Source organism: Lagopus leucura, unplaced genomic scaffold (assembly GCF_019238085.1).
Source record: "Lagopus leucura isolate 7727_CA_CO unplaced genomic scaffold, USGS_WTPT01 Super-Scaffold_1, whole genome shotgun sequence".
NCBI classification, from domain to species: Eukaryota; Metazoa; Chordata; class Aves; order Galliformes; family Phasianidae; genus Lagopus; species Lagopus leucura.
The window spans coordinates 18,659,615-18,682,454 of NW_024962250.1; the positions used below are offsets into that span (position 1 = coordinate 18,659,615).

At 36.2% G+C, this 22,840-nt stretch overlaps 1 protein-coding gene across 2 annotated transcripts in view; it reads left to right on the forward strand.

Moving 5' to 3' along the window:
* NPAS3 (neuronal PAS domain protein 3) overlaps positions 1-22,840 on the forward strand; it is a 596,576-nt gene that overhangs the window by 519,737 nt on the left and 53,999 nt on the right. For both annotated transcript variants that reach the window (XM_042871090.1, XM_042871100.1), the window contains one exon: positions 16,180-16,298. In XM_042871090.1, the coding sequence (XP_042727024.1) occupies positions 16,180-16,298 (119 nt within the window). The remainder of the gene's footprint in view (positions 1-16,179; positions 16,299-22,840) is intronic.

Genomic DNA, 22,840 nt, shown 5'->3' on the forward strand with positions numbered 1-22,840 from the left:
TTCTAGCCTAAAACTCTCTTAACCACGAAACTGATTTGCTGGCTATCGAAGCATGAAGCAAATCAAAACTTGAAGCATGTCTTAATTATCTGTGCAGTTCTCAGCTTTAGTTACTGTATTCCCAGTTTGCTCAGCAGCTCTGTTCCACAGGAACTTATCCTGCTTGCTTTTACCCTTCCCTTTTTTCTTCAATAGCTGCACTGTATGAGCTGAAGTTACTGGTTGTAATCCTGAAAGGGAGACTGACTAATCACTAAGTATGTGGGCTTTGCATGAAGCTGGGTGGAGTTTGTTCGCTGAAAGCCTCTATCTGCTGTCTTTCTGATTCCTGGTTTTCCAGCCGAGACTACAGAGTAGCCGCCACTCTTTCTCCTCCGAATATTTCAGTGGCATTTCATTGCTTTCTGCTGTAAATAGTTGTGTTTCATTCTCACTTTTGTCAATCCAGAATTGCTTTTAGGCATCCACATACTGTAGTATGTTAAACCCCAATTCTGGAAAGCATCTAAAATTTAGGAAGGAGTTCTGTTATGTTGTAGACGATTCTCAGACAGAATGTAAGAAGGATAATACTCTTCAGACTGCAGGATTTGGCAGGTGGCTTGGCCTAAAATAATCAGTCAGAGGTGAGAGTAAGCTGCACTTCTGAGGTTTTCTTTTTTTTTTTAAATAGAGCATTTCTGCTCTTCTTTAACTTAATATGACATGGCTGCTCATTAACATCACATCATTTCAACAAGACTTGGCTTCCTCTGAGGAGGGGGTTTTACACTTCCATTCTCACACAGTGCTGCAGCTTCTCTGGCTCCTTGCATTCAGAGTTTGGGACAAGGAGCAAGAAGAAGCGTAATCCCCAGCATGTGAATGGTGTCACCACTGTGGCATAAGACAGGGAGCACTGATGTGGCTGAAGCCTCTTAATTTTCTTGATATATGCATGCTGACGAATATCTTACTTCACTTGTTTAGGTGTGGATGGAGCTGTGCAGCCATTTTGACACTGTTGTATGCAAGCACAAAGGCAGTCCTATTAAGGCTGAGTTCTGCTGTTTGTTATTAATGTTGTGGCATTTCTGCCATAAACCCTCTCTCCTTTGAGAGATCACTGCGAGCAATGTAGTCCAAGGATATTCACCGTAATTGATATTTGTGTGGCATTTGTAGGGTATGTTCATCGGAGAATGTCCAATATAAATCAGAAATATTAGTAAGTCAGTCTTACCATACTTCTCCATGTTGTATAAATATCAGCTGATCCATTTGCATGAGTCACTTATAGCAAGGGAACTTGTAAGCTCATTATTTTGCATCAAACGTTAATTGCTGTTTCATGGCTCCATTAGCATTTGATAAAATGGACCTTTCTTGAGAATATCCAGTGAGTGTGTGACACTTAAGGTACACAAAGTATAGCTAACAAAGGAAAAACAAAAAAGCATTGCTTACATATTCAGCATTACCTTTAGGAGGTCTTCAGAGATTTTGGTCTCTGCACTAATCTTACATTAGTGACTGTCATATTACATTAGCAAATTTAATCTTTGTTAACGTGATAGAAAGTTGCTAATACAATGAGACTCATTATATTAACAACTTTTGCATCATGTTAGCAAAAACAAAATTTGCTAACAGAATGCAAAAATTACCAATATGATAAGGTAATCATTATCATTATTCAAACACCTGATTATATTAAGCAACTACTAATATTTTTATAAGAAATCAGTATTTGCACTGTACTGAGATTTTCCAGAATGAGAATTTTGAGAATAGGAAAGTGCAAATATTTTTAAATACAATTTTTAAGAGGTATGAGTTTTATTTTGTGTATTGATATAAATATCTCCTAATCAACGTCATCCAAAATTAAATTTCTTAACACAGGAACTTTTTTTATTTTCCCTTGGAACAGTGAATCATATAAAGAATATGTTCTGACTAAGAGCATACAAAGAGTTTATGGAGCACTATTGGTCTTTCAGACGAGAAGTAGGACTATGCAGTATGTAAGAACTTCTCTGGTACTTCATTACAACTCATTCATTTCACTATTACAATTTGTATTTTTTTTATAGAAAAAACACATGTATTGTAGAATATGCTTGTGTAGGTTTATAGGCTTTCTTGATTACCTTATAATTATTCATTAAAACTATACCAGAATAAAATTAAAATAATTATTATATTTCTAATATACAGAATATCATCTGACAGCAAGTCTTTGATTACAATATATAACATCTTCATTTATAAGTCGTTTAAAAACATTTTGATTATTATTCTCTTTAAAGCCTTCATTCTTATACAAGCTGCTTAACAATGAGCTTTTAACTCTAAAGATTACCTGTAAAGATTCAGAAAATGAACTTCATTCAGCATAGATTCTTAATGAATAATCACATAATGGTAATGGGCAAGCTTTGCAAGCTGTTTTCTGCCATGTATGTGGTAGAGTGGGGAAACATCGACAACATTTTGAGTAATACATACAGCAAAGGCAGACACCTTTGGCCAACTGGTCCATTCAAAGGCTTGTAATGACTTCAGCTGAATTTTTTCAATGCTCACAGTAGAGTCCTCCTAGCAGGAGATTCACCACAGATCTCCTTGGCTTCAGAATGTACTCTTGTCTTAACACAGAAAAGCTTTAAGTTATCAGCTCTAAATGTTTCCCTTCAATTTATTGGAAATGTCCTCATATTATTTTCTGTCTGTCGTTCATTATGTAGGCTTGTCACATCACATTTTGTTTATCTGTTCTCAAAGCTAAATATATTTAACTTCAATAATCTCTACTCATACGTGCTTTTACTACAGTTTTTCTGATACCATGTGTCACTTCTTTATTAGAGGATGTCCATGGCATTGTAGTATTTTCTTTATTAATTTTATATGCTTTTTAATGTATAGTAACATCTCATTTCACTTTTTGGTTACAAGTTCTTCACATAGAGCAGAAGTTTTTGCTGAGATATTTTCATTTCCTTTTATTGCCTAGCTATATGTAGTTATTTTAAATCCCTCAGTAGATGGGGTAGTTTCTTCCAAAGTGTGCTACATCTTACACTTGTTAGCATGAAATATCATACATTGTTCCATTATTCAGCTGTCTTCTCTGATTGCTGTTTGTGTCCTTCTCATGTTCCTTCTATCCTGTGATGGAAATAGCTGTATCTTAAGTGTGTCTACACTGTCACCCAGTATTCAAGGCAGATGGAAAATCTGTGGATCCTTGCCATTTATTTGCTTAGTTTAAGTATAGGTTTAGTAGGAATGGGCAAAATGTTGAGAGTGTCCCATAAAAAGAGAGGCTTAATAACCCAGATACACCAAAACTATATTCCTCTGCTTCCTTCTCTCCTTTTAGCAGTACTAAGTATGAGGTATATGACAGACAACTTCAATGAAGAGGGAAATTGTTGTCTGCTTATAAGGATATAGCATCATGAAAATTGTAGTATGGATGGAGATGACTAAGACTAAGAATTAAAAAAAATTAAAAAAAGGCTCAAAAAGAAATAAAAACTAGAAGAGAAGATATATGTGGGAAGCTCATGTCAGTGAAGAGAACCTGCTTTAGCAGGGGGCTTGGACCAGCTGATCTGTGGGGAACCCTTCCAAACTCTATGATCCTATGAAGGGAAGCAAACATTTGTGGACATAGGTACTATTCCAGTTTTTAGGCACAAAGTGAAGAGTTTAAAAGTATTTTATAATCTACTGCAAATACAAAAGAACATGTAAATATCGAAGTATTTATATGTGAAAACAAATTCAAAGATGAGATTCAGCACTGCTTAAAATTTAGCAGTAGGATGGTACACTTCTTTCTAATTCACTTTTTTTAGTACAAGCCTGTAATTTTTATCTTGGTACTCTAATAAACCAATAATTCTTGCTTAAAAATGTATTATTTATTATCTATTGGAAGGAATGCAGATGGATATGCTTTTCAAATTTCAAATTGAAATAATCCACAGTGGTACTCTTCAAGGACAGAAGGGTTAGCTGGCACACAGGTGGGAAAAGAGTTGCTCATTAGGGAAGGTTTGTTATATGGTAACATATAATTAAGGTAATGGTCACAGCTTGTGTGACAGCAAACGCTCTGACAGTCATTTGATTGCTGCTAGGGTCAGGAGATCAGCCCTTTCTACAAGATGTATCCACAATACTGTGTTAGTGAACAGGCTAGAAAGCAAATTACAGCTGCCTTTCTTAGGCATATTACTGTTGAGGCTCATCATTTTGGATTTTTTAGTGTACATCAGCGGTAATATGGCTTCTGAAGACTTCATGTGACAGGTTAGGCATTTTATCCTTTGAGTAAACAGTAATCATGGTGTGAAGAAAGTGAGGCATTGGAGATTTTTCCCATTCTTTGAGAATTCCATTCTTCCTTTTTAGTTTGCTCCAAGGGCTCTTTGGGGATACATATATTAAGCTCTTTAAATAGTTCATAATAAATCTTTGTCTCAGGCTGATTCTGACAGTTTTTTAAAGAGTCTTTTAAGAGAGAATCCTCAATCATTTGTTAATCCATGGGGTGATCTTCAGATTTGGAGGAAAAAGAAACAGTGCAGGCTCCAGGGTTGCAAAAATACAATGTAGAAAAAAATTTAACTCAGAAAAACTTAGGAAATACTCTGCAATGGAAGTTTCACCAACATACTGTGCTCTGCTTTTGTTTAAATGATTTTTCTACAAGTTACTCAGTTGGCAAGTATTGGAGATAGAAAAATGAAGTAACAGAAAAGAGAAGAGCAATTATTATTGATCATCTTCTGATTATTATCTTGATTTCTGCTTTGTTTCACTTAAAGCTTGAAGAAGTGTTTAGTGAAAAAGAAGTTGTTCCAGTTGTTAAAATAAAGCAGATAAACAAAAGTAGCATTCCTCCTGTTAAGTGTTTATCATTCGAGCCTTGTGATAAATCTGCCAAAATACTTGCACAGTGGGCTGATTTTTAAAATGCTGTTTCCTGTGCAATATGGCAGATCCAAAAAAATCTGTCAAAAACCTTTTTAATTCCACTGTGCAAAATAAATAAAGGGCAAAAATAATAAAAGCAAGACATCTGGTTCATTTAACATTTGTTTTCACCAAATAATTTGAGTGAGTTGCTTCCTAAGAGTAATGTGTGGCTGCAGTCCACTGAAACTACTGTTAACTATTTGTTTGCAGCAGTCTTAGGTCTGTTATTTTTGGAGATACCTGTTCTCTACTCTCTGAGTTTTAGTGGCATAATGTTTGACGTTATCTTAAGCTTTTTTATTATTATTATTTTTGTGAACTCTGCCTAAGCAAAGTTATCTATAAATGCTAATTTATCTGCATTAGGGAAACCCTCACACTACCTCTTAGGAATATTGTTGCCCTATTTTAATTAAATATGCTGCCCTGAGGAGAAAACAATCTAAGAGGGAAAGGGAAGGGTTGTTAATAAAGGGCAAAGTTACAGAGAAACTGAGATAGTTTGACTTCTTACCTATACTGCAGCCAGGAAAGTGTATTGGAGGTGAGGACTGCTGCTGTAGGCACTACCAATTTGGCAGTGCACCCAATAGCATACCTGCCATGCCAGCTGTGCTTGCATATTCCTCAGTAGCAGCAGGATCAGCAGCCTACCTGGTTCTGCTTAGCCCAGAACACATCAGGAGGTTTCTGTATGAGAGGGAACAGTAGCACAGCAAATTTTGCAGTGATAGAAATAGTCCTAGCATTCAAAAATAGATTTGGATGCTCAGCACTGAAGTATTTTCATGTTAAAGTAACAATTCTATTCACAGGATATTTTCAAAGTTACTTGGCTGGGGCAGGGAACAGGAGAGATTATTGTTTAATTTTTCCCATTATTCTTTTTCTTTAAAAAACAGCATTTGCCATGCTGGTTTTTGATTGTTTTTTTGTTTGTTTGTTTTTTGTTTGTTTGTTTGTTTTTTTATAGGGATCATAAGATTCTGAAAATGTGAATGATATCATATATTTCCTATAGATAATAAGACAGTCAAGCAACACTTCTGTGTAGCCATGTAGCTGGAGAAAGTGATTCACAAGGAACATTAGAACAGGACTTTCTAGGCATCCTGCAAATCTGCAGTGTTTTTGTTTATTCCCTGAAGAATCTGCATTTTGTCATGACACTTTTCATGGTGTCAAGGAGTTCGCACCATACCTATTGCTGTTGTCCAGTAATGAAGTTACGTATGAGCTAAACATTAAACCCTACAGGGAAAAATGTTCTCCTTGCCAATTATATTTGTTCTTTCCCTTGTATGTGGCTTCTAACCCTGACTTGTTGTTTTTTTTTGTTTGTTTTGTTTTGTTTTTTATTATTATTGAACTGCTCCAAACTTCCTTAAAAGTTGTTCTGCAAAGAAAAGAGTTTCATGTCATCCATATTGGAAAATATTTGTAAAATACCAGTTTGCCACGTCTGGATAAGATCAAACGATGTAATATAACACATAGAACTGAGTTCCAGGATGAGATCTTGTTTTCAGTTTTAAGCCAGAAGTATACTTACTTTTTTGGGGGGAGTGGGGGAGAGAGGAAAAAAAGAATGCCACCATCTTGTCATTCTGTCACTCCTTTCTCCTTTTCACCAGTTTTACTATATGAACAAAAAGTGGTAGGTCAGGTGGTCCTCTGTTTGTTGTTGGTAAACTAATTAGTGTTTGCCGTTAGAAATGATGACTCTGTGTTTGCACATGCATGCTTGCTTGGTTTCAACATATGCCCAGTAGCTATGTACTTTCCCAAAAAGGTTATGCAGCAATGTTGCACAGTTTGTGCAAAGTGATTTTTTGGCAGGATTCTATACACATTGATACAGCAATCCAGGAGATACTAGTAACTGGCTACTGCCACTTGGTTAGCCTGCATGGAAGGCTCATGTATATAAAATAGTATATTAAAGTAAACTTACAAAAGCAAAGAGCAATCATTGCAAATGTAATTTTTTCTTCCTCTTTGGGATTCTAATTTTAAAAGCATTAAAGAAGACAGCTGCTCATGCTGTGATATGCGCTAAACAGCCTGAAGGATGGAAAAAAATATATTTGTAGCTCATAATAACTATTGACCTTTCTGATATACAATGTTCTCTGTGTTAGCTATTCTGTTCTATCAACAGTGAAGATTGAACATGACTTTTTAATAGAAAGCATGGGGTTTCAAGCTGCTTTCACTAAGGTGTTTATGTATTGTTATTCTGTATTGTAGTACAAAGACTAAGTCCTGATGCCCTTTGTCTGACATCATGTTTGTCATAAAAAAAAACCCCACTGTTACTGACTGTTTTATATATGAGGAATTGGCTCATAACCATTTTATAGTCGTGATAAAAGCAGTGCTCCACTAGATCCAGAACAGAGGTACTGAAAATAGAATCCCCAAAATATCCCAACAGCACAAAAGGTATTTTCCAAAGAAATAGTTTCCTCAAGTGACTATTTTTACAGGGATATTCCACTAAGATTTAAAACACCCACTTCTAATATTCATACTGTTTGTTCCTTGGCAGGCACACACTGCTGCATAATAGCTTTTGCTGGATGTCATGTGCTCCCAAAGACAATCTTTATGATACCCCATTTTTTCTCTTGAACTTTCCTGCTGCTTAGTTACTGAGTACAGAAACATCCATGAGCAGCAGCTTGACTTTGACACTTGCGTATGCTTCCCCTGAGTGGGATCATCCTCACATTGCCTATGAGCAGCATGAGGTAATTCGCCTGTTCTTCCTTCCCTCAGGGAAAAGCTGCACCAAAAAGCACCTCCCATTTGGCATATGAAAATCTGGAAAGCAACCTCTTTATTGTGCTTTTTAAGCCCAAGCAGACTGGCAATATTAGGCAGCATCAGAAGGGACATTTAATGTTTGTTGAGGTGCTTTTTATGCCATGTGCTGGGAAGGAACTTCAGTGAGCCTTTATTGGCAGCACTGAACCACAGTTATTTTCACAGCTATGCTCTAGAGTGTCAGCTAATGATTCACAAGTTACTAGGCAAGAGCAGAAAACAAGAAAAAGGGAAAAAATATACCCTCAGCTGATCCTGCTAGGGCATGAAAGAGGGGGACCGGCATCAGTATTTAATGGCAGTTTTGTGCTGAGAGAAAATGTTCAAATTTTTCTATAAGAAATCAGTATGGATAACGATTATTAAGGTTGTGCAAACCAGCCACATCTCAAAGGAGCTTTAGAGTCTAGTCCTGTGTTCCCTTTAAGCCCATGAAGCTCTCAGGGAATTCAGTGAAGTTTTTACCCTCCAAATTAGTCTCATGCTTTTTACTTATTTCCCAGTATATTTTCTTCATATCAGCTCCCTAGCACAGGATAGATGTGCTGTTACTTATGATCCTGGGCTCCTGTACATTGGTACCTTTCCAAACCATTCAATGTGTTCTGTTAAATTTTTTTTTTTTTTTACAATTGCCATGAGTAAATGGTAGGAAACAGTTCTACTGTGCTCGTTTTGTTTGGGACTGTCACTGAACCTTGAAAATTTACAAATGTTGCTGACCTCATGAAACCAAGCCAACAGGTCAGCTCAGATTATTTATTTCTTTGCTTAAAATAAATTAGCTTTAAATCTAAAAGCTGAAAAAGAAAGTTTGAGATTCATGCCCAGTATGGTTTATGTACCACTGACTCACTAGACCGTAACAGCTCTTCTAGAGTTGTTCCGGTCTATCGGATGAATGTGGATACATTTGCAAGTGCTTAGATAATGGATTGAAGTCCAGTAGACTGTAACATTTCCAAAGGGTTTTTCAGAGTTAAAGTTTCCTACCATGATTACTTCTTTTAGTAGCAAATCTTTATTATGTTGTTTTCAAACAGGCAAAAAAGCTATATGTATTTCATAGATCACTGACCTACCAAAATCTGATGTAAAATCTGTCTTTTGATGCCATAGGAGAAACAAAAATCTTATTCGTTGCTTCTTCTTGGCAGCACTTTATTTACAGCTCTATTTTGTCATCTAATTCATTCTATATATTACCAGATATATAAAGAATTCTCAGGGATAAAGCTTACTTGGGAAATAAATTGTATATGTAGGGAATTAATAGCCTGATAAGATATATTTCTAGACTGGAAGAAATGGAAGCAGAAGCAGCTGCAGAAGAAAGGAAGTTCTGAGGGGCATTAGAGTAGTACCTCTTCATCCAATAAGGAGAAATTCAAATCACTTTGGTCCTGCATGAATAGTAGAACATTCCAAAACTTCTAACTGTTTTAAGAGGGAATGTCTATCAATGAATTTGTACTTTAACATGCCTACTAACTACAGCCAGTACATAAAAAAAATAAGCATTGTAAACTTATTATTTTTAAAACTGTAGGATAGCATTTCAAAACATGGTTTATTTCTTTGTGGGTACAGCCTTATATGTGCCCAAACTATAATACTCATATAGAAGTGTTTTCACTAGCAGAGTCTTTCACTTGCAAAAAGCAGAGGAATCACAGACAAATGTACTTTGCCCATTAAAGTTGTATTGTGTAGATATGTTAGTATGTGAAACTATAATTTATTTTGCTAGTAACTGCATGCACAGTTTTCCATATTCATTGGTAAAACAGTGTCAGGATCCCGTCGTGAAATCTGGCTTACTTTTGCCTATTGTTAGTATTAAGTCTATTGTACCTGGAGGAACGCAAACACATTCAGAGGTTGGTATAAACACACATACCAGACAGAATGTAAGCATGTGCAATCAAAGTGCTAAGCATGAGATCACATAAGATGATAGAAATTATAAAATAGTAATTCAGGAACTTAACTGATGTCGTTTCATAGCATTCCTAATTACTTATATAGGAGCTGGGCCAGCTTTTATGGCCCAGGTTGCACAAAGATAGAGAACTTGCACTACTTAACACATACCTTGCATCTGCTGGCCACTCTAAAACATCTTAGGTCATTTAGGTAAATGTTTTACATAATGGCAGACTAATCAAAGTAATATGAGACCCCATCTCATCAGCTGTTGATTTGGAAAATTTGGAGAGATGAGGAAAAAAATAATTAAAAAAAAATAAACTAAAAAAATCAACCTTCAAGGCAAGTCTGATAGCCTTTTAAGTTTTTATGCATTTGAGTTTCTAATAGTCGCATAGGTCATGAAAAGTGAATTGTCTTCATTCTGGAGGTATAATGACACAAAAGAACAGTTTATTATCTTGTTTGAAAATGTTACCTAGCAATAAATTCTTTAGAGGAAGTCATTGTTCTTTCCATTTGTTTTGGAGAAGCTTCCCTGAGCCTTTCCCTTCTCAGTGAAGCTTTGGCTAGAATCCAGCATTATTCCCTCTGTATAAAGGAAGGATGGGGACTAGATCATGAGAAGCCTGTGGTTCAATTCTTAAGGTTTTCAACTTTTCAGTGAACAGGAAAACTGAAATGTTAAGATAAAAAGTTAGGTAGAAGTACTTTTAATTCCTCCAAGATCAAAATCTGGTTATGCTGAAATTCAAGTCCCTGTTCATAACTCTGACAACTTAGAGATAAAATATTATTTCTGCATTTTATTTCTTTCAGTACAGCATTATAATATTACCTGGAAATGCTGAACTAGCCTCTTTTTTGCTGGCTGCTACATTGATGAAATAGTTCATGTAGTCCTCCCTTTTGCAAGCTGCTGAACACACCAGTAAGATCATGAGATGTGTATGGAAATTATTAGCTCCATTCCCATCAGATGATCTTCAGGGTGGCTACCTATGTGTGTAAGTTTGTTTAAGTCTTTCAACCAAATATTCTGAGAATCTTCAACATCTTGCTAGACCAAGATTTATCTTGCAGTATTTTCTGTGGTCGGCCTGCAATCAGACTGAACCCACTTTGCTTCACTTAAAACTATGCATTTGCATATATACTAAGTATAACTTCACACTAACTTGCAGTTATTGGAGAAAAAATGTTTTAACTAAAAGCTTTTGAATTTTATTTGCTGGGCTGATATTTAGAAAAAAAAAAAAATTAGCTTGTAAAATGATCAAATTTGATCAGTAAGTTAGGGAGAGAAAATGAGCTTGGAGACAGTGCTTTACTGAGAGTCAAATTTCTGAATAAAAACAGTCTTCAAGAGGCAATAATATAAGAAAAATAAAACAACAGCAACAACAAAAAGAACAGTTAACTGCTCAAGGTTACACTTCTCTGTAAGCTTTTTAAGATTTAAGTTACAGGCAGTAAGCTGCACAAAAGAAACAGAAGCATTTGCAAAGATGCATCTAGTCTGACTGAAAATCATAGATTTATATTACCTAATTATTCATCTGAATATCTGGACTCTCAGTTGCCTATGCAAAGAATTATCAGATCTTAAAAAAAAAAAATGCATGAAGCGGTTTGCAAGTGTAGAAGATGAAATGAGAAGAGAGCTCCCTTTTTATAACTGTTTTGCATGTTCTCTTATTTCATTTCTGCTTTAAAAGCTGTATAGACGGAATTTGAAACTGTCTCCTAAAAACTACACAGGCACTTGTTTTTAACAAAGAGGAATTAATACTAAGGAAAAACTTCCTTAAACGCTAACAAATCCAGAATTTCCTGTGTGTTAAACCATAACCTTTTTTCCCTCCTGACCTCACAAATTACTTGTTGATATATGATTTTCCTTTTATTCCTTCTCAGAATGAGAAGCCTATTTTATATCTGTTTGGTATGTAAAAAATGCTGTTCCTCTCCTCTCAATTATTTTTAATACATTTGAGGGGGGGAAAATACCACAAAGTTGGTGAATATTTATTCAGTTTGCTTTGACAGCATTTTGTTATTTAAGACATAAATCAGATCTGGAACAACTTTCTTCAGGGAAAAATTGTTTATCTGAACTTGAGTGTACTTGTGAAGCCGTCATGGAAATGATACTCATGCTATTGCTGTGTAATAGTAATTATTTGCATTGTTTTACATTGTTTTGTTTTACAAAGTAAGGCTAGACTGCATAGAGATGCTGGAATTCATCTACAGATCAATGTAAGATCAGAGCCATTGACCTCAGTCCTCCAAATAATGATGTGCATGTTTATCTATCAGTGCACATTACACCAGTGTCAGAACTCTTTTAGCATGTAAAGTTAAATGACGCATGACTGGTTTGTGGGGTCCAGACCCAAGTTTATTCTCAAGACAAAGCCCATTGAAGGCTCTGGGCTACAAGGCTAGCTCACAAAGAAATGCTTAGGAAGAGATAAGTAAATATGTTTTTGAATTGGCTGCTAGTTTATACTATGTCCTCATTTGGCTGTGTGGTTCTTAATTAATATTTTAACATTCGTGGCATTTTTGTATGCACATAGGGGTTGCAGCTTCATGCCCTTCAAAACCGACAATACATTCTTTGTGTCCAGAAATCTTATACTGCTTTAGCAGCTTTGGGAGCAGAAAGAAAAGAGGTTTATTCCTTTAGTAGTACCTGCTGAAGATATTTGAGGATGCACAAAGACAAATGCTTTCCCAACAGAGTACACAATTACTGTTTGCAAAGACAATCCAGACTTAACTTTTTATACTTCTGAGCCTGACAGTGTATAGTACTTTCATTCACATACAGTGAGTGTTGACTTTTATCATATTATTAGTATTCTAAACTCACAGTTTCAGAGTTTTATAGCTCAACAGTAGGTTTAGACTCAGTAAATTCAGCCCAGGAGCACTGTTTTTCAGTCCAAGAGGCATCTTTAGTTGCTACAGTATCAAGCAGAGTTTACCCTGTTTACTTCAGGTTTTTTTAATGTCTAAGATAACAGATTTTAAGCAAAACAAACAAACAAAAAAAAAAAAAAAAAAAAAAAAACCCAACAACTCCTGAAATTAAGAATTGTTTCAGTCAGAGTTTCAGTCCTCCAATTACTAGCCTTCTTTCACATAATTGGAAAAAAATGAAAAGTCTGAATAATAGGCATTTTGAATCAACTCCTGAGGACTTATAATGGACCACATTCAATATAATCCTGTGCAAATCTCACTGACATCAATAAATATGTTCTGTACACATCCTGTTTTTAAAATCCTGCATGCATAATTACAGTTAGCATTGTTTCTACCGTGGGTGGATGCAACTCCGAATGTAGATTTGTACTGCAACCACAATGATTCTCTCCTGAGACAAATTCAGAAAGCTGTTCATAAGCTGTTCTGGACTTTTAGGTAACTAATCCCATCCCACAGATACACTCTCAGGTACATTTTGTTAAAGAAAATCAAACACTTTAGAATTTGTATTTACATGACATTCACTGTTCCAGTATGTGGATAAATTATATGCATTTTATCACGTTCACTTACAGAGAAACTTAAGTTTTGTACATATCATAGTAACAGTAAAATAATGTTAAGCTCATGATATAAGGTAGCATACACTATACCGGATCTCAGCTATTTTCCTTTCTTTCTTGAATCTGTGAAATAAAGGGAATTTTAAATTTATATTTCTTGGGAATAATACATATGTATGACAACCAGATCGTTTCTCAAGCATTTGATATTGCCTGTTTAATTAATGTTACTTGTGTGTGCTTATGTAATCACCATTAGAACACAGAAGGACATATTGTACTTACTGCCTGTGCTAGAGCATAATGTGCTGGACTACAACAACTACACTTGTTAAGCTGATTTTAGCGTTTCTTCACACAGCAGGAAGCACCCATGCTGTGGTTTCTTAATATACTCTTTCAGTACTGTACTGGAGAGTACTGTATAATAATAATAATTAATAACAATTCTCATCTTACCAGTACTGCTACCAACCTGATGACCCAGGTTATGGTTTCAGAGTTCCACTATCCTGTACATTGAAACATATATCTTTCTTTTCAGGGTTTCATTTCTCAGATGGTACTGCTAAACAGAGCTGAATTTTTTTAAGGACAGGCTTGTTGCATGGATTCTCATGGCTCCACATTTGTTCAGGTCTCCAAGGACCAGCACCAATAAGTGTGAAGGAGACAAGAGCAGAATGGCATACTTTTCCATTTCCACCAGGGTGGAAAAAAGAAAAAAAGAAAAAAACCACTAAATTAAGTCTAACCTTAAATGTATAATCTGTCCTTGGAAGGGGGGGGGGCGGGGGGGGGGGAAGGATATAGCATCTTCAAGCTCTTGGCATCCCTCACGAGGAAAAATTGGTTCTAACGGTCTCTGATCTTGTGTTTTAGTAAAATAGAACTGCACGGCTGACTGACAGTTCTGATCTAAAGCATTTACGTTTAAGTTTTGATCTCTCTGCTTTTGATTAAAACTAATGAGCTCATTTAATTCAAAATGGGAATCTCTGATAAGAGAAATAAGGTTGATGTGATTGGATTAGAGGGGCAAATTAAACTCTTAGAGCAGAAGTTTGTGCTTATATAGTGTATTAAAAAGCTGTTGGCGTATTATGGCGTGTTAGATGATGAGAAAAATTTCATAGTAATTCATATTTAATCAGAAGAAATGAAAGTACTAAATATAACATGGCTCTGCTTTTCCCTCGAGTGATAAAGAGCTGAACATTTAAAATGACATCGAATCCATGCTCTCTAAAAAAAAAAAAAAAAAATCTTGAAACACGAAAGAAAGGAATATTGTAGTCTGTTATTTCATCACAATTGAGCTGAAATGTCTGAAACAGAAGACAATGTGACCACAATAAAATAAAGACATTTTTATAAAATCCATAGCTCACAAACAAGTTTTGGTGTTTCTGTTTTCTGCATAACATACTTGTTAAATACTTTAAAACTTTCCACTAGTAATTTGGTTGGTTCTTTAGAACAGTAGCAGAATAATTTCAAAACAATTTCAAAATAACTCTTTATTCAGTGTTAATTACTGATTGGAACTGAATGTGAATTAAGCTCCATTAGTGCTTATTGTAAGTCTACTCCAGAATTTTCCCATACACAATACTATGAGAAGAGGTAGGGAACTGTTGGTTATCAAGGTGAAAAACAGCAACAACAATGATTATGTAGAGAATATTTTGGTGCTAGTTATTGTTGTAACCAATAGTTTACCATGATTTATACTGAGTATTTATTTACTGTTTTTAAATGGTTGCAGTTCAGGAAGTGACAGTCAAAGGTGAGATCCAGCACTTAAAGGAAAAGCTGAAAAACACTGTTCATTACTAGTTAGTCACCAACAAATAAATTATGATTATTATCAATAATGGTAACAATAATAATAATAATAATGCCTTAGTCACATCAGCATATTTTACTTCAAGTTGCTTTATTTCTTTATTGATAATAATTAACCCTCAGTAACAGGGAAATCAGGGCATTCACAAACAGCAGTTATTATCCTAGGAAAGAAAGAAACTGAATCTTGGGAATGAAAGTCTGCAGAATTTGCTGCCTCTTTCAGCAAACAGAATTGCTTCCTTGGTGACACTTTCTTCTTCAAAAAACACTGAAGAAGTCCACTACTTTTAAAATGCCACAAAGATGTTCAGAGGGCTGGAGCTCCTCTCTTATGAAGAAATGTTGAGGGAGCTGGGCTTGCTTAGCTTGGAGAAGAAAAGGCTCCAAAGAAGAAAAGGAAGAATCGTTGTGGCCTTCCCATAGCTGAAGGGATCTTATAAACAGAAGGGGGACTTATTTTTACATAATCTGATAGTGATAGGTTATGTTTTTAATTAGAAGAGGAGAGATTTAGATCCAAGCATCTAGCTTGGAGGAAATTCCTTACTCGGGGCAGTGAGGCAGTAAACAGGTTGCCCAGAGAAGCTGTGGATGCACCATCTCTGGAGGGTTGGATGGGGGCTCTGGACAGCCGGATCCTGTGGGTGACAACCCTGTCCTCAGCAGGGAGTTGGAAATAGTGACTTTAAGGTCCCTTCCAGCCTAAGCCGTTCAGTGATTCTATGGAATGCATTCATAGCAAAACTGTGCAAGAAAGAGTTAATGAAGTAAATCTCTGGGAAAAAAAAAAAAAATCTGTGGAGAAAAGAACTTGAAAATGAGTCTGAGTATACATATATTTTTCAATTTTTTTTTTTTTTTTTTTTTTTTTTTGCTAAGTAAACATTTTCTAAACGAGGTAAATTGATTACAGCACTCTTAGCAACCATCAGTCATTTATTTTTAGTGAGTTCAAGGATTGCACCTGAAAAGTAGCTGAGAAGGGATGTATAAAATCTAAATTATGTATATATGTATTTTTTCTATTCCCTAGTCGAATCTACAAGCCCCAGTTTACTAACCACTGACAACACTCTAGAGCGTTCTTTTTTCATCCGAATGAAATCTACACTGACCAAGAGAGGAGTGCACATCAAATCGTCAGGATATAAGGTAAGGGTTGCATTGTAGCATGAAATACTGACATTTTTAAATTATATTATTTCATGTAGCAAAGACACATTAATAGTCAGAGAAAAGAGCTGTTTCATGTTTGCATAGATTTCAACTCTTTTGTTAAAGAATCATTAGTGCGTTATTTCCAGCCTAAGGTTTGGTAGTGGTTCTACACATCCATTAAATTGATCGTTATTACAGTAAACATTGATTATAGCATGAAGACCCTCAAAAAAGCAGCACTTCCACAGTAAAGGTACATTTTCTCAAAGTACGTGAGCCACAGTAAAATCACTTTTTCCCTCGAGGAAAATTACTACTTATTTAGGTAGACTGTTAGTTGTCTTTAGGTTATATGTTTTCTCAGAGATGTAGGACTTCTCCATGTGGACTGTTTGCTAGAGCTATTTAATTTCACTGCTGTTCTAGCTGAAGGAAACAACAAGCCATAATGATACTTTTCCTCCATTTTTCTTTTGTTGTCTGTCTGAGGGGTATCTGCTTCTGGGGATCATATTTACTGTATTTCTTACTCTTTTAAGATATGAAATGCTCTTGTTTCTTATCAATAGTAATCTCATTTTTCTTCAGTCATATATTGCTCATAGTGCCTGTAGCTATCACTGGCTTTGTGGTATACTAAAACTAGAAGCAATAGCACATTTTTAACGTTGTGAACCTGTGGAATGAAATATGCCATCCATTAAGTGTTATACAAGTTAAAAGAGTAGTGCAAGGAAGAAAGTCTGAGAATGTCTGTGTTTAGAGAAGGTGCTTGTCAATGTTCATTTAAAAACATTTCAAGAACATTTTTGTTTAGTTTTCAGAGGAAGATTTAGAGGAACTTTGAAGTAAAATTCCCCAGTTCACTCATCCCCAAATCTTCTTTGTGAATATGACATCAAGGTAGTCCACCTGAGCAGTAAAATTCTCTTGGTAGAAATATAGAAATATCTTCTTTGCAGGCAAATGAATGAAAGTTTTCCTGTTAGATAGTTTCTGGATCAAGATGATTAAAATAGTTGCTACTGGAATTTGAGATCCAAATGAAGTTTCTTAATACAACAAAAGTTATCATCTGCTTACTTTTTAGCACCTGAAAGATTGCATGTAGTATTTGTTCGTACTGACAGGTTTACAAGTCTTAGAAAGTACAAGACTGGAAATTGTACTGTCAGTCTCAGGAGGAAGGAGGCGAATGAATGGGTAGGGTATTGAAATTATACTCATTTTCATTATTAGACATGGTCTATCATAAGGCATTGCCTATCTAGGGCAAAGTTAGATTGGCAGAGAGCTTGCATTGCTGGATATTTTTGCTGTAGTAGTAATGGGAAAAAAAATTGAGAAAAATTTGGATTGTGCTGTCTGATGTTTTTTTTTCTAGATGTAGGTGAGTACACAAGGAAGACATACAAGTGATTTTGTCATTGTTTCTTCTTGAACTCCTGACAAGCTTATATGAGTCCAGCACCAAAACAGGACATAGGCTGGTTACACAAGTAGATTTTATCTTGTTACAATACAGTTTCTGAAATACTCAGGAAGACATAGTAATATCTATCATAAAAGCATAGCTTCATTTCTCTTTTGAAACCTGCTGATATCTCATTGAAACATTGAAAACCATAACCGAGCTGTCACAGGTAGAGCACAATTACGATTGAAAAACCCGATACCATTTTTAAGCAACTACTCCTAGACATGAAGAATGGGGAAAAAAAGTATGAAAAAAAAATACGATAGCTGACAAAACTGTCTATAACTAAAACCTTTTTTTCCCAAAATTTTTCCATGAGGCAGCAATGCAACCACATGAATAAACTTGCAGATACAGTGTGCAGTGTACAGAAGCATAGTCCAGTGGATTTTTGACATTTTGGAGGATTTTGTATCTGATAGTGTTTGACTAAATTCAGCTGTGTCCAGTTGTATAAATTGCACTTTGACAGTTTTATAAAAACATGCATAAAACACTCTGTGTTCTATGGAATGATAATTATCTTTAGGTTCAGTGAGTTTCAGTAAAACCGTATATTCATTTTAGAAGAGTTTGATCATGTGAGTGTCTTTTTAAGCAGAAGTAAAAACTGCTTTGTTTAAACGTCACTCTCAGTGTACTAGGCAAGCCTGAAAAAACTCAACTGCTACAGAGAACATCATCTATACTTTTAAGGAAATTTGCCAGCTTGTTCATTGACTTCTAGAAATCCAATGCTAGAACAAACTGTAGACCTCTGGAATTTGTTTAGGTATATATTTTATAAAACTTAGGAAAGATCCATGAGACGTAAGGATGTACAGCTGTAAGAAATTATCAAAAGGAAAAATATTTATGTAATACTGTCAAAGCTCATGAGGAGACCTGAACGCATTCCGTGCCAGAGGGCCCTGAAAGACCTCCAGCCTTTAGTCAGAAAGCACTGTACCAGCTGGGGCCATTTGCAGTAGAGTTTCTGAGGAAAATCCTGGTGGACCAGCTCAGAAGCCACTGCTTCAGAATACTACAGAGCACTGAATTTTCCCTCCTGGTTTAATAGCTTCCCTTAAGCCCTTCTGTTGTGTGTGGGTCACCTTCATAATCAAGCATGCAGACATTCACTGAGAGCAGTGTATCGCGAACTTGGTATCTTATGAGAGTCAGATTTTGGCTTTGCCAAATGTACGCAGCTCCCCATGAATTCAGACCTCCAGCAGTGACAAAAATTTTGTATATTTGTGAAATGTTTCTTGTTCCAAACTCTTGGTGAACTCAAAACTGTGTCTTCATTTTTTCTTCTCTTTGAGGACTGCTGATGAATGTTTTCCTTAGACAGCAAATGATTGAGGTGGTCCACAAGATGCTTAGGCAATTTTCAGAATGAGTGATCCCAGCCTCAGGAAAATCACATAAAATTGAAAACAGTCAGAGAAGAAGATTGATTAATCATTTGGGTTGATCTAGTCAGGACTAATTTTCTGTGAAAAGAAATGTGGGAACAAAACCCACAGTAATAGACTTACAAAGATCCATATATGTGTGCTTCAAAGAGACTTTGTTCTTGACTGCTCTGACATGAGATGAACCCTGTTTATAGACCCTTCCTGGACTGATTTAATTAGTCCTGAATTATACCTAAAGATGTAGATAATGGCTTTTTTTTTTTTCATGAATGATATAACCTTAGAAGTCTGAAATGAGAAGGCTGCTACATGATTAATCCACCCTCTTTCTTCTCTTTCATTTTTTCCCCAGCACCATCCTAGAATGGGATTTTCCTGATTAAGAATATCCTTAGTCCCAGAGTATGTATGAAAAGAGTTTATACACAGTCTAGAGAGTTATTCAGTTCTCACTGTGTAAATCAATGATCTTTTTAAAAAAAAAAAAAAAAAAGTCAAATAAAATGTAGTCAGCTACAAAAAACATTGAAAACAAATAAAAAGAGAAAAAATTAGTAATTCCATTCACTGTAGAACTCAGCATGTATTACCACTACAACTCTTGTCTAAGATGCATGATACAGAGCCTTACTGTTTTTCTCTGCTGAAAATATATAGTAGAATCATAAAGTCATAGAATGGCTTGGGTTGGATATGACCTTAAGGACTATCCTGTTCCAACCCTACTGCTTTGGGCAGGATTGCGCCTCACAAGATCAGGCTGCCTAGTGCCCCATCCAATCTGGCCTTGAGGACCTCCAGGCATGGAGTATCCACAACTTCTCTGGGCAACCTGTTCCAGTGCCTCGCCACCATCTGAGTAAAAATTTGTGCCTCACATTTAATCTGAATTTATCCTCTTTTAGTTTAAAATCATTCCCTCTTGTCTTATCACTATCATATAAAAACTCTGTCTCCCTCATCTTCATAAGCTTCTTGTAGCATCTTCCTTTTTTTTCCCCTTTTTCAATAGAAGTTTTTTTTATTTCACTTGGATTCTTATTGTCTCCATTTTATCTCTTCTCCTGTATTTCTCCTATTAAGGGTTGCTATCCTACCTACTTATGTTATTCCAGCTTCAATGTTTCTATTGTCCTGTATTCTTATACATATGTCAAAGCTATTTTTAATTGAAAGCTACTCCGTGCAAACTTGTTCAGTGCATTTCCTACTCCCTGTAGTATCCTATTATTGTTTTGTTTTTACCTTCATGTCAGATTGTGCTATGATTCTCTTTGTCCAAGCCTTTACAATCTGTTACTGGTCTCTTGAACAAAGCACTATTAAAGGAATAAAGAAGTAGTCAGCAAATCCAACATCAACAGAGCCAGTAGTTTCCAGTACTTTCAAGTTCATCAGCTCATCATGTGTTAACATATATCCATACATATTTCTCTACTGTTTTCTGCAGATGATATATAATTTCTCCCAAGATAAATCATTACCAAGTTGCATAAGCAAACATGGGGAGATCTCGTAGTACTTCCACTGTCACCGCAGCAATCTCTGATATTGGCATAATCAACATCTGTTACCTCTCCATTTCCCAAGAAGCTGGCAATCAAAATTCTTGCCTATCAGTCAGCAGAGAAAAGGTCATTTTAAAAACCCTGCAGGTTTTACCTTCCTACTTGGAGTGGTACTTTCTACCTAGTATGCTATCTAGGTGCCTCATTTTGGCACGTTCAGTATCAGTAAGAAGTGCCAGTGTCAACATTCTTCATTTTTGTGTCATTAAAACATCAAAACCATTGAGATCACAAGGCAATGAATATGCTGCAGACAGTTCAGTAACTAGAAGTAAATAGAGCAGCTGTCATGCACTGAGCAAAATCTTACCTATATCCTTAGACTTTTGAGCCAATGTTATTAGCTATCCAGAGAGATATACATAGAGAAATATATAGACATATGTGAATTTCAGGAGTCCTGAAATCCTTTAGCATGGCACAGAATTGTCAGAATCATAGAATCACCAAGGTTGGAAAAGACCTCTAAGATTATCCAGTCCAACCATCCACTTATCACCACTGTTTCCCACTAAACCATGTTGCTCAGTACAACATCTAAACGTTTCTTGAACACCTCCAGTGCAGCCCATTCCAGCGCCTGACCACTCTCATAGAGAAGTATTTCCTAATGTCTAACTTGAATCTCCCCTGGAGCAACATTCAGTCATTCCCTCTAGTCCTGTTCTTGTTACATAGGAGAACAAGCTGATGTCCGACTCACTACAGTCTCCTTTCAGGTAGTTGTAGAGAGTAATAATGTCTCTAGACTAAACAATCCCAGTTCCCTCAGCCACTCCCCAAAAGACTCACCAGCTTTATTGCCCTTCTCCGAACACGCTCCAGCACCTCAATGTCTTTCTTTGTAGTGAGAGGCCCAAAACTGAACACAGTACTCAAGGTGCAGCCTTACCAGGGCTAAGTACAGAGGGATGATCACTTCTCTGGTCCTGATGGCAACACTATTTCTGATATAAGGCAGGATAACATTGGCCTTCTTGACCACCTGGGCACACTGCTGGTTCATGTTCAGCCTAGTGTCAACCAGTACTTCCAGGTCTATTTCCTCTACAGCCACTCTGCCCCAAGCCACTAGTGTTGCCTGGGGTTGTTGTGGGTGAAATGCAGGACTCAGCACTTCGTCTCACTGAACTTCATCCCATTGGCTCCAGCTTTGCTATTCAGCCTGTTCAGATCACTCTGCAGGGCCTTCCTACCCCTAGGCAGATTGGCATTTCCTGCCAAATTGTTGTCATCTACAAACTTGCTGAGAGTGCCCTCAATACCAATACTGACCCCTGGAGAGCATCACTCATGACTGCTGGCTGGTACTCACCACTGCCCCTTGGCCCCAGGCACCCAGCCAGTTCTTTATCCAGTGAAAAGTGTATCTGTCCACACCATGGACTACCAGCTTCTCCAGGAGAATGCTGTGGGAGACAGTGTTGAAGACTTTGCTGAAGCTTAGCTAGACTACATTAATAGCCTTTCCCTCACCCACCAGGTGGGTCATTCAGTCATAGAAGGAGATCAGGTTGGTCAAGTGTGGGATACAGCTGTATTAGTTGTCAGTATTGTACAGGCCTGTAAGCCCTACATCATAACTTTACAGAATCCCAGATGTTATCAATGCCGAGAGCAGGTATTTACATCTGCTTTGCCTGATATTCTTTGTATATAAAATAATTTATTAGGGAATATAAGCAAACTTAAACAAACTGACCAAATTGCAGCGAAGAGAGCAAAGTTATCTGCATTCCTTATTTTTTAAATCACAAAGGACTCTTAAAGCCATCATCTCGACAGTATAATTTTACATGCCAGTGAACATAGTGCATGAAATTTAAAAAATTGCTATACAAAAGATTTGACATAGCAAGCTTAGTTTATAAGTTTTGAAGTTTTGTTCACACGTCAAGTTTCTGCATTCAGTAATGGAAGATTCAAATTTGGCAAGCTATGCCTTAATCATCAGTTACTGTATAACAAAAATTTTAAATAATATAGACTTGAAAATCTGAGAAGTATTTAAAACTTCATAAAAGTGTTTTCTCAGATTAGTCTCTCTTGTCTATATGAATTCATCTTTTCATTTTGTTCAGTGTTATC